This window comes from Anser cygnoides, chromosome 7 (genome assembly GCF_040182565.1).
Source record: "Anser cygnoides isolate HZ-2024a breed goose chromosome 7, Taihu_goose_T2T_genome, whole genome shotgun sequence".
Classification (NCBI taxonomy): domain Eukaryota; kingdom Metazoa; phylum Chordata; class Aves; order Anseriformes; family Anatidae; genus Anser; species Anser cygnoides.
Window position 1 is genome coordinate 14,227,720 of NC_089879.1, and position 12,939 is coordinate 14,240,658.

General features: G+C 39.9%; 1 protein-coding gene across 21 annotated transcripts in view; it reads left to right on the plus strand.

Annotated features, from left to right (window-relative positions):
• Nucleotides 1–12,939, plus strand: part of BTRC (beta-transducin repeat containing E3 ubiquitin protein ligase) — a 119,488-nt gene that overhangs the window by 18,640 nt on the left and 87,909 nt on the right. For 13 of the 21 annotated variants that reach the window (XM_067001015.1, XM_067001019.1, XM_067001011.1 and 10 more), the window contains one exon: nucleotides 8,805–8,912. The exons of the other annotated variants lie outside the window; for them this stretch is intronic. In XM_067001015.1, coding sequence (XP_066857116.1) covers nucleotides 8,805–8,912 — 108 coding nt within the window. The remainder of the gene's footprint in view (nucleotides 1–8,804; nucleotides 8,913–12,939) is intronic. 21 annotated transcript variants of the gene reach the window in all.

The window sequence follows — 12,939 nt, forward strand, 5'->3', positions numbered from 1 at the left end:
TCTGCCCTTTAATGGCAGCTTTTTCTATTTAATGTTGCTGTGCTGCAGCGGAGAGCTGTACTGTGCTCATATGTGGGCTAGAGGAAATACGATCCCGATGGCCAGAAATGTGTGTTGCTTTAAGAACAGGATTTTAAATAACCTGGAAAGCTCTTTTTACTCCAGCAGCTTCTTGTGAGTTTATCCCTTACAAAAAGGCAAACACCTACAGTTATTTTATTTGGCCTTGATCTTCGGTTAATCCTTTCTTCAAATGGCTGCATTGTGCTGCTGGCAGCCTGTAACATCCCATCACCAGATGTTGACCCTTTGAAGACAGGCTGCCATTGACTTCTGAGGGAAGGGCGGCGGTAATTTTAGTGTATAACTGCGGTCAGTAGACATGTTCCAATCCCTATATGATATTGATGCCTTCTATGATTTAAGCCAAAGTGAGAAATTGGGCAAATTAGGCTCTTAATTAGCTGAAACACTTGCAAAACATTATTTTGATTGCCTTAATAGGGAGGTTAGAAGTATCATTTTAAGTGGCTTGTGAAACGTGGTAATTCAGAGTTACAGATGATCCCTTCCCTTCGTATACTATCATGAGCAAGTATGCATCACATAGGATATGTAATATAATGTGTTCATCTGAGCCTTTCTGCCTCCCACTGTCTTCTGGAGTAGAATTTTTAGAGCCAAGTTATAAACCTGTAAATGTGTTTTATGCTGGAAATTCGTGGTGCTACCTTAACTAGATTGGTACCAGCAAAGGCCAGCGTAATCAAACAAGGCATTTGAGATATTAATGGTCTGCACTTCAGTCAAGTCAGCTGGAAAACAGGGTGGAAAAAGCAGGACTGGGGCAAAACCAGGATTCTTTCACTAGAACTGCACTTTCCTAGGAAAAAAATGCAATGATTGGAAATACTTTGATTTTGTTCTAGTGGTTGATTTCATCATTTGGCATCTACTCTTTAACTTCTAAAACATATATTCTATTTTTGATGGTTCCATATGCTTTTTACAATCCAGATACTAATTCCTTGGGTGGAAAGTAGAAATAAGCTTTCTTTCTGAAGTTTGTTTTTAATACTTGGCATTCATGTAGTATTTTGAGAATGTCAAGTGCTTCAAAGACATGCCTGTTATCCTCAGAACGCTTTTGTGTGGTATGTGCATAAAATAATAATCCTGAGAAATTTTCAGGAATTACACAAAATTAAAGATAGGGGGAAAATCTAACAAAACATCCATTTAATCTCTCCACCCATGTAGGATTTTTCTCTGGAGTTTTTGTGATGGAACTCCAGACCTGACGTATACAAGTGTCTCAAGCTGAGGAGGCTTCAACTCATTTCTTAGAGTAGTAGGTTTTGGGGATTTTTTTTTAAACCTCGTAGATGTTCAGGTCCAGTGATGCTCAAACAGTTAGTATATTGCTGTTTCTGCTTTTTGTTACAAAAGTGATTTACTGTTGCTCTCTTCTGCACTCCCTGTTGTTCAGTGTTTGGTGTTTGCATGTCAGAGCTGCACAGTTAAGCACCCGTTCTGGTCTCTAGCACCCCTCAGGCAGGGTGGTTCTGTTGTCCTTGCCGTGCAGATGCGGGACTGAGATCCTGTGCTACTCTTTACTCAAGCACATGCAGAATGCCTGTTCAAAGAATTAGATTTTGGGTCTGCTGAGTCTCAGGTTGTCTCTTTCATCTTCCATTTATCTCTTGTGACATGATAAGATTTTAAATTGTTAGAAGTTCCGACAAAATCAGGCTTTGGACATGATGGAACTTAATAGCAACTGTTTCTTCTCTAACTAGTCCAAGAGCATCTCCATTTTAACCCATCAGGTAGTTGGCATGCTGTAGACCTTGATGAGATTGCTTTTAGTAAGTTTGGGTAGGTCTTGGGTTTAACAACACCATCTTTGTTGCTTAAAGCACGCACAAGTCTTTACTTGTTACACTCCTTAAGGATGGGTACGGCATCTGAATCAAAGCTCTGCAGGTGCACTGCTTTAGATAAATCAGCTTCCCAGATTAAAGAGCTGTAATTATGAAAACATTAGTATTGTCTAGTTCAGATATGATCTACATGAGTTCCCTCTAGCGCTTGGCAGCTGAGGATCTCATACACCTTATAGCTGGGAAGTTGGCTCCTTTCTGGGGCACGTCAGTTCTGTTGATCTTGAATCCCAGAGCTCCGACAGCTCCAGTAACCACTCTTTGAGGGAAAAGTTTCTTCACAAACATTTACCTAAAAGCTGTGATTTGATCCTCCCGGATCCTGTTCAGGTAAGAAAATATTTGGATAGCCTGAATATGTAATCCCTTTTCTACGTACCTTATCTTTGATATTTAAGAGCAGTTAGTGAACTGGAATCTCTTGTAAAAAGTTACTGTAAGCTAGGGAGTTACCAGAAGATTAGAGAAGAGTTTGCATAATATGTGCGTTCAGGAAAATTTACGGAGCAATTACATGAAAAGTGGGAGGCTAAGGGAAAAGAAATCATTTCCAGTGGTTTGAGCTGTTTGTGCACAGCAGAGCTTGCAGAATGCACTGAGCCCACGAGCCTTAGGGTGAGTGGGAAAACCTCTGCACTGGATTCAGTGATCAACATGGGTGTAAGAAGCCCAGCACCTCCTATGTTTGGAATAGAGGAAGAGTGCTGGGCTTGAACCCTGCTAACATGTTTCAACATCTGATTTGTGAGACCTGATTGTTCTGAAGAGTTCCGCAGGAACTAGGAACGTACTCTCTGCTTTCCAAAAGTGAGGAGTTGGGTTGCTAGATCTGTAGATCATAAAAATGCTTCGAGGTCCCTTAGTAAGGTAGCTCAATGACTTTTCTTACAGCAAAACAGGAACACACCACTTCTGATAGGCGCCATATGTGTGACCTAAACGCCTGAACACAATAGAAGCTGAGAAATTGTGAAAAGTGCTGGTTCTGACAGCAACAGTGTGTTGCCCTTCACAATTCTGGTGCAGTACGTACCAGCTGGAAGAGCTGACAGCTTGTGGGCTGGTTGAACCCTGGGAGATCCTTCTCATGGTCACACTTTGAGGAATGTTGTAGTTCCTTCTTTATTTTATAACTTAATCTTCTTACTATGGAAAAACAGCCAAGAAGTCAGTGACGAAGAAAGTCAGCGTTATTTTAAGTGCAGAGAACCAGTGGTCTGGAGTATTAAGGAGGTGTAAATTCTAACTCTAGTTTTTGGCTTAATTAAGACTTACAGGTTTAAAAGTGGTTTTTTTTTTTTTTTTCAAATGAAAAAAAGACAAACTTTTGGAGAAACTTATAAAAGTATTAATTTGCTCTGAGCCACGCTAGTCTCTTTGGTAAGTTTGTAATTAGGCAGGATTTTTTTTTTTTAAATGGGTATTTTTGTCTCTCAGGTATATAACTGCTCCATAAATGGTAAATCTGTATTCATATGTTGAGGGTTTTTAAAGGCATATTATTTACACAATTCACTGAAATGGCTCCTCTGAAAGCTGGGTGGCTCTCTCATGTAATTACGTATTTAGCATGCCTTGTATCCACAGTTCGGATGGGGGGGAAACAGAGAAAAAATAAAGCCCCACAAAGAACTACTAAAAATAATTCTTGTTCCATTTTTGTGGATTTTTTTTGAGGCTATATCATACAACTTTTTCATGGTTAAGAACCCCATAAGATCAAGTGCTACTGGAGCTAAAAAATGAAATATATTTGGCAGATTTTTAATTGTGAAAGCACGCAGGTTGCACTGGGGATTTCTTTTCTCTGTATCTATGTCATATATTTAATCAAAGAAAGTACCTATCTGAACAGCAGAGAGAAGAAATATAAGATGTATTTTAACTTTTATGTATATATGGGAGGTCAAAAGGATGAAAATTAGACGAAAGAAATAAACCCAAATCACTCTTTAGCAAGAAGCGAATTTCTGGGATTAAGTTTCATGACACCAACGTTTGTAATGTAAATAGCAGCTGCCTTATCTAATATATTTTATATGATGTATTGCATTCTGTGGTGACAGGAATAGTGCACATCAGACACACTGTGAAAGTGATGTGTGTTATATTTTTGGCCTTGGCTTAGTTAAATATGTGGCCAAAAAAAGTACAAGAGGAACTGAGTGGGCATGAAAGGTTTGGGGTTTGTCCTGCTTTTTGTGTTGTGTTATAAAATAATCATGAATATTAAGGATCCTAATAACATCTGAGCATTTATTTGATAAAGCATTGTAAAGGGTCAAAATTCCTAAGGCATACTTCCTACATTTAGATTTAAAAGGCATATAGGAAACAGTACTCTGAAAGAGACTTCTTCAAGGAGAATTGTACTTCCCAGCCATCCCATGTTTGACTTTTCGAGTGATAAATGTGGAAAGACCTGTCTCATCACTCAGGCCTGGTGTATCTAGTTTTACTATGTTTTTGAGTGTCCCTTTATTTTATTTGCTGCAGTTTGCATGGTAGAATTTGTAGTAATTCTCTTTGCCTCTTGTCCCGATTTTAGTAATATTTACAAATTGTGCCCTGTTTCTGTTTCTCTTTGTACAACCCTGTCCACTTCCATCACTTATGATCAGTGGGACCAAACAGCTAAAGCCCCTTTTCTTTGTTTTTAAACTCTTCATCTTCTCTTGTCAACATGTCAGATTCTACTTGTGCTCCTTAATGAAAATATTGCGTGAACAGGATCTTAATTCCCATCTCCCAGGAGAAGAAGAAATTATATTGATTTATCTCAAGAGCTGAACTACATAAAGCACTGGACAGGGTGCTAGAAGAGGAATAATTCTGAACTAGGAAAGGATTGAAATAGATATGCTTAGCAGCTGAAGTTAGTCTTGTGTACGGTTGACCAAAATTAGCAATTGGAATGAAAAAAAAAAAAGGGTTTCCTTTTTGGCTTTGCCACTGACTTGTTATGTTGTGCACAAATATATGTTATGTTGCCTGTAAATCAAAGGCATTTTATGTGCACGGGTTATCACAAGGCTGAGTGCAGGGTTCAGCAATGCCTAGTAGGTTATTGCCCTTTAGTATGTAAAAAAGGGCGACAATTAAAGGCTTTAATCCTATATTACTGTCTAATTAAGATCTTCAAAGTGTTTATAAAGAAAATATCCTTAAACTAGTGTTCAATTTTTGTTGCTGTTTACAGTGAGTTCAGTAAAGTGCATTTGTATTTTCACACCTTCTGTGCACTTTAGTTGTAAAGTGTGGCAGTTCAACAACTTCAGTTTTTTCCTCATGTAGAACCACTTAGTTTTAGAGGAGAAGGTGATATATTTCTGACCTGTAACGTAATTTACTAAAACTGTGTTAGTTACCTGTAGTATATTGTATTTGCTGAAGGACCAGAAGAGAACAAATCTGATCAAAAAGCAGCCTGAAATTGTAGCGTATAATCTTGTAGTGCAATAGGAAATAAAGTAAATAACCAGTTTTTAGCAGTGGCAAAAGTTTAGCCAAGGAATGTGTACCGAGATTTGTCTTTAGGACATCAAATAATTGGAATAGAGGGTAGGCTATTAGTGGTGAAACATCTGATGTAGTCAAAAATGTTCTTGCAGTATAGTTACAAGAATAGTTGGATAGGTTAAAATATGGCTTCCCTTCAGCTCAGTGTCACTGCCCACTCAGCTCAGCCTATTTTAATTCAAAGCAAGGCAAGCCCATTTAATCACCAGTGGAGCAGCTGGTACCAGCCTCTGTCAGGAGGATGCTGAGCTTGCTTCAAACTCAGTTCTCTGCATTTCTGTAGTGGGAAAACATATTTCAAGAGTTCAGGGGACAGGACTTAGAAACAGAGAAAGAAATGTGTATTTTGTCAAATAATTCCTTATCTAATGCCACTTATTGTCTCCTAAAGATGCTTAGCTGTTATAAATTAAAAGCTTTGCACCACTGGGTCAGGAAGGCGCACAGACATCCGAAGTATTAATGCAATTGGGAGAAAGGAAGGTGGAGAGGCTGCTGCACCCCAGCCCAGTACTTAGCAAGCAGTATCAGCATTCCCATTTGGCTGCGGTCCAACCTCTGTGCCTCTGTATCTTTGTTTTGAAGAATCGATGTGGATTGACTGGAGTTCAGGAGAGGATTTTGTCAGTCAGCTTTCAAGCAGAGAACGCAGAGGCCAGTCCCTTGTTTGTGGAGCTGACAGTACAAAAGTGAGCATTTGACACGTGGCTTGCTCGGTGGATGGGGACAGAGGCTGTTGAGATTTTTCTGAGATCAGGCTGTAAATGAAGTTGTTCTGTTGGGTCACTCATCTGATTTACACACAAGCTGTTTCTATTGAAGCACCTGGGGCCTTTTGTTCATGCTTGTGAATAAGCCTCTTTCAGTCACCAGCAGTAATTTAGAGTCTCTGCTTCCTTCAATAGGTAACAGGCAAGAACAGCAATGACATTTTCTCCCAGTGTGTGTGCAACTTCCCACTTTTTTTTTAAGCTGGGTAACAGAACTGTATCAGTAATGTGAATTTTGTTACATACCGGAGCAGATTCAGAAGTCATCTAAGGTGTTGGTAATTGTTTACTGTGTACTTCCTAGTTCTGGAATAATACTAAGCAGTGAGAGCACATGGGTGAGTACCAGTGTCCTCTGCAGGTGCAGGGAGTTCGGCAGAAAAGACCTTCAATGTTTTCCTCTGTGGTGGCAATTTTAGAGGAACATAACGTTGTAATTGCCCTGGCACAATGGAGAGCCCGAGCTGCTGCTTGTAGTGACTCCATCCGACTGGAGTCATCTCTCACATCAACTTTGAGGCAACATGAGCGAGCATTGCTGCAGACAGAGTGCTCCTCCTTTTTCCTGCCTCTCTTTCCATGCTTTGCTCAGTACGTATATTTAAAGAAACCTCTTTTATTTTGCCAAACCTACTTCAGTGGCAATCAGGTCTTCATTTAGTTCATCATGGCAGGATGGAAGATTGAGTGAGCCCAAGGAATGGGACAGCCAGGGAAGAGGGACTAAGGCTGGGGCAAGCCTTTGCTAACAAGTCTTTATGCACACAAGAAAACATGGGATAGTTGTTGTCTTTTTTTTCTTTTATTTGTATCATGTCTTGAACCTTAGGATGGATAATGGTAAACAGCTGATGCTTACCTAGTAAATTTGCTGTATGTCATCAGGGATACCACGTTGTCCTCCATCTCCTTTGTTACTGTGACGTTCTTCTAGAGTGTTGACAGCCAGCTTTGATTGAAGTAAATATTAAATTGGATAAAAGGTTAACTGTAGATGTACACTTTTTTTTTTTTAAGGCTGATCATCACAACAGCTTTACTAGCTGGAGCGATACACATTACATTGCAAAGGAAAGATTGCTGGCATTTGGAAGGTGCTTGTAGGTGGGAGTGAGTGTCCCCTGGAAGGCTAGGATGGCAGACAGGGAAGTGTCGCTCAGTTCTGGTGCCTGTTACAATACTCTGGCTCTAATTTTCTGTCTCCAGGAAAGGCATTTTCTCACATGAGGAGTAATATTATAAAGTACTCGGTTCTTGAGTTCCCGTTTCTTTGTAAGGTGAAGAGGTTTTTAAAGAGAAAATGAGGTGGGGAATTTATTTTAAGGTACCATAGACTTCCAGAAAGCACATTTGTATAGGTTCTGTACCCCAGCAATCTTTTAATACTATTTCTGGAACAGCAGCATAAATTGTGACAAAATACACCAAAGAATGTGGTGATGGACAGGGTTAATCTCTCTGTGGCTGTCTACACACTGCCAAATTATGAATGTTGATGATCACCTTTGTGCTCAGAGATGGGTTTTGTTGCTCCTACATAGTAATCTAGTGCAAGATTTTCTAGCCCTCTTAAGAGCAGCAAGAAATGGTGGCTCAAAAGCCAGCTGTCATTTCATACCCATTCCAGCTGCCCTTTCCGCTCAGATTTCTTCCCATCCCCCTTAAAAAGGGGAAAAAAAAAGTGTTGCAAAAAGGAAGAGTGCAAGGGTTTGAAACCTCTAGCATCTAATCTGTCACATCCTACAGTTTTCATAGCTAGCTGCCCGTTTACAATGTACTTGTTTTTCTCTGCCTTACCAGTAATTAGACAAATGCAGCAGTGCTTATGGCATCAAAAATTCTCTGGCTGGTAAAAGCAATAGCTGTCATAATGCATCCCTAGATTTAGCAGTAGCGATTTAAAATGAATAAGCAACTCCCTGTATTTCAGGAAGTAAGGGCTTTAACTATACAAAATGGTTAGTATTTTCCTTGACTGGCTGCTTTGGCTCCTTTTTTTTTGTATTTGTGCTTTCGATGATCAGAATTTTTGTTGTAATAATTGTATTTTATTTCATGAATAACAAGGCAAGCAGAAACACAAAATCCTATCAAGTGTCACCAAGTTCCTGTTCACCTTGACCTGCAGGTTTTTCCTTCTAAACCCCAGTGTACAAAAAGCCTGTTCTTTCCCTGCCAGTATTCCATTTAAAGTTGTCATTTGCTTTTCTGCTTCCCTTGCAGAATTGCTTGCTTTGTGCTGTTTTGTGCCTGGAATGTGCTATGCATGGGGAAGAGGTCTGTTTAATTGGAAGGGAACTTTTTTTTTGGTGAAAAAACTCGCACATTGGTGTAGAAAACTGATCAAAAAATTACTCTCCTGATCCATAATGCCTTTTTCTTGCTACTCTGACATCCGTAAAGCTTCTCGGAAGGAAAGTGTCACCAGCAGTTTGTGTTCTCTTAAAGATGTCTCAGTCTTTAAGGCCAGTTGCAGTCGTGTTGATGCCATTTGGCTAAGCCTTGAAAGTTCCTGTAATCTGTGCCATCCTGTCTCATACAGTCCCATCTCATAGTTGTCCTTTCTCTGCAGTGCTCTATGCCCAGATCTCTGTGGCTGGGCTGCTCCAGCCTGGCGGACAGCATGCCCTCGCTGCGATGCCTGTATAACCCAGGGACTGGCGCACTCCCAGCTTTCCAGGTACTTTCTGTCTCTCCACGCTCCTTCTTTTCTCTCCACCCATGTATGTGTGCATCTGCTTCTCTACTTCGTTTGCTTTACCTTCATTTATTCTGCTCCATACTGTATGCCTCTCCTTTGTCATTCAGAGCTCCTCCAGTATTTAAACCCATCTTGCATAGATTCAGGGTGGCTCAGTACTGGGGCATTTCCATTTCTTTGATTTAATATAATTATTTTGTCTAAATTGGCTTGGTACCATCATCTTTTCCATTGGCTTTCAGTTGTGTCAAAAATATAGCACTTTAATTATATTTGGCAAACAGTATCCATCACACAGTCTCCAATCTGGCTATTCATCCGGTGATTCCCTTCCTATCGAAATTTTCTGTGTGCCATTTGGAGGACTGAGGGGGTGGGTTCATTGCCACAGTGATAACTGATGCCAGTGTTTGTTTCCTTCAAGTTTGTTAGCAGTAGTCTGGACACTTTGACTATCGAAAATTTTTGTACAAGTAAGCTGTCAATCAAATGACAAGTAAAGGAACCAGGTTTTCTTTGGTCTCCACATTTGTTAGTTAAGCTTTTCTCAGTCATGAGACAGCTTTTTGCTGGACAGGGTTTGTTCAGATGCTCTAGGCGACCAGTGACTCTTACAAAATTGAGTTACTCTCCTGTGGGTGAAGCAGCTGGTAGGTTAGTGTCTAGAAACCCAGCTAAAGCTCAATATTGTTGCAAGCATTTTATGATGGCAAGTGGGTACAAAAAGGAGAGCAGTGGAGACTGGACTGCAGAGATGTTATGTTCTTATCAGATGCTCTCTCTGGGTGATTGTGTGTGAACTGCAGTGTCTGGGGGACCTTAGAAGTATTTCTGGAGAGAGTGTGCTCATTTGAGCTCATGGTAGCATGAATGTTTATTTCAGGGTTTGTGCTGCTGGATTTGTTGACCTAACCTGTGGCAGAGAGTTTTATTCACCAGCATCTTGCAAAACCAGGCATAATGAATAGGCTAGAATCGTCCTGAAAATTTCAGAATCGTTTTGTTGGGAGTTCGTTACCCGCTTCTAAAGGGTAGCGTGCAAAGATAATTTTGAATTTGGCTGCCTGCTTCCAGGACTAGGAGAGTACTGTGGAAATAATCGTCTCAGTCTCAGGGGAGGCTTAAGTGTATTACATCATTTTGCTGCAACTCTTTTTGCTGACCCAGCACTAGCACTGATGGACTCTGGAAGGTGTCCTGCCAGGCCTCCTCTGCTAAAGCAGCAAGCTTTTAGTGGAGCTTTCCATGGGGGAGGGGGAAGAAGACTTTTTATTAGTCTAAGAGGACTCTGGAGACAACAGGCAGAATTTAGAATCCTACTTTTAATCCTGATTTGCATAATTTGACTAAATCGGATGGGCCTCATTTTTTGGGCTTTCTGCTGTTGAATAAATCTCAGATCTCTTTAAGCTCAGGTTTTAGAAAACCTTAGCAGTATATTGAAAACAATTTATAAACTCAAATTGTGACTTCTTTCTACTTTGAATTATTTTTGATTACTCACAATAAACGTATATTACAAAGGGGAAGGGGAACTCGCCTCTTTTAGCTCAAGATGTTCTCGATAATGATAGCTATGTGCAGTAACTTTTCTGCTAATACGCTGCGTTGATATTTGGGGTCAAATGAGTCAGAAGCTGAACCGTTTACCATGTATTGCCTTCTTGGAAGTGGATCAGGACTTTGACATTTGCATTCCTGCAGATTTAGCAAAACATTTCCGTGGGTATTTAGTGACTATGGGAATTGGGGAAGGCTGCCTCACTTGCCATCTAAAATGGTATACTAGTAGTCTTCATAGCACTGACTCTGCCGAGGAATTCATTTAGTGCCTATTGAGAAACTAAATGCCAGTAACAGCTTCTGCAGCAATGTGTCATCCATATTTCAGCCCATCTTTTCAATGGGCTTTGATCCCCATTAGCTTGCATGGTCTGCAGAAAACTCCCCTCCAGGAGGCATGGCTTCTGCATTTTCCAGTGCAGTAGTCTAAATGGGAGTGGTTTAAACCTGCTTGAAGCTGTGATATTGAAATATTTCATCGTTCTTTAATGCTTTCTTTGGTATTGAATCTTCAGGAAAGCATTAAAGACTTCTTTGTACCCCAGCAAATTTTCCTCATATTAAGTTATTTTATTTTTTTTCGCTAGCAAGCTTGAAGTAACTGGAGAAGCATATCAATGTTCTTTGCTTGTGGCAAAAGAGAAGGTGCCATCTGGAAGGCTACTTAGTCACTGCTGAATTTGTCTAGTTATTTACATGCTTACCTTCAGATGCTCAGACAGAAATGTGGAAACAGGCTCTTTTTGAATAGCTCAGTTAAAGCCCTGCTGACTCCTCATGGGAAACATTGGCAGATAGTCGATTTAGAGATGATTCTGTTAATATGTCAGATAACTTCATTTTTCTTCTTTGTGGGTTTTTATTATCGGAGACACTTCTGAGAAAACAGGATCTTCTGGTTCCTTAGCTCCATTTGGCAATCCTCGCACAGTGGGAAAGGTTTTAAGGCTAAACCCAGGAATGGGGGATTAAGGAGCTAGAAACAGTTGTTTTTTTAAACATCTTTTATCTCAGGGCTTGGCAACCGATAGTCTGTTGTGTAACTGAATTTCATAGAGATCATGGTGAAAGAAGGCAGCAAATTGGAACATGAACTCTGATAAGGCTTTGTGGGAGGGGGTTAAAAAGGGTGCTTAAAAAAAGAGAAAAAGGCCAGCCATTTCATTTTCAGTGTCTTGGATGCTGTACTGTCACTCTGCAAAACAACTGAAAGCTGGGTTGCAAGTAGATTCTTCAAATAATAAAAAAACTTAGAGTGTATTTTTCCTAGAAATCCATGTTTCTGAAGTTTCCAGATGTGCCAACAGGTGCCTGTTTTCATGACATTTTTCATTTGAAGATAATTACTTTCCCCTTTTTAAAATATTTTCCATGCATGCTTACAGGGCTCAGCTTATGTTATTTTTCATAGTCACAGTTCTTTGAAAATTCTGATTTACAGTTACACCCATCGACGATGCCAAGAAAATGATTGCATTAAACCTTTCAGGTTTGCAGAAGACCATAATATTTCCTTTAATTTATTTCTGTAGGCTACTGTATGAATGCAGACTCTTAAGGAGCAATTTAAAAGTCTTGCCAAAGGTTATGTATCAGGGTAATCACAGAGAACAGACCATCATCTCTTCATTTTTACCCAATTGACACTGCTTACAAATATTGGCTCCACTGTAGGTTGTAAATGTTTTGGGACAAGAGTCATGCATTAATTTTTTTTTTGTCTGGAGCCTAGGCACCAGTGAAAAAGCAAAAAGTGGTCTAATCAGCTTTATTTTGCTGGATCCGAAACTCTTATTTCTCTAACGGGCTCTAGTAATTGGAAAGGAGAATTGACTTTCTTATGGTGGTGGTAGCAGCCTCTTGTTGAATGAATATGGAAGTGCTTTTCTCTGGAATGCCAGAAATTCACATTTTGCCTTACTTGAAGTGAAGGCTTTGATCATAAAGAATGGCACACCAGGCAGTGTTAAATGAAGAAGACTGCGTTCTGCTTGGTTTTGCAGAAGCAAAGTGTGTTCCTTGTTTGAGGCAGAAGTCTCTGTCCTGGTTGAGGAATGCATGGCCATCCTTCTGTATTAGTCAAATTGAAGTAAACAGGAGGGTATTTAAGGTTCTGCAGTATGGGTGTGATTTGCACTGCTCCTCTTCTTTGGACAGAGATCGCTTTTGGAGAAAGGTGAGTGTCAAAGATGTAAATAGTCTGGTGTAATGAAAGCTTGTTGCACCCTTGAGGAAGAAATGAACTAGTTTCTCAGATTATTTTTACATCTATTTTATTTTTAATTGTTAGAAATGGTCATTCTTAATTTCTTTCAGATTGCTCATGCCTCTTACCTTAAAAGTTGATGTTTTATTGCTGAGAAATGCAGAGTAAATGTGAGTAGTAGTCATAGTAGTACTTTATTTATGGCCTTACAAGGAGGTTAAAGCCAAAGTCTTGGGG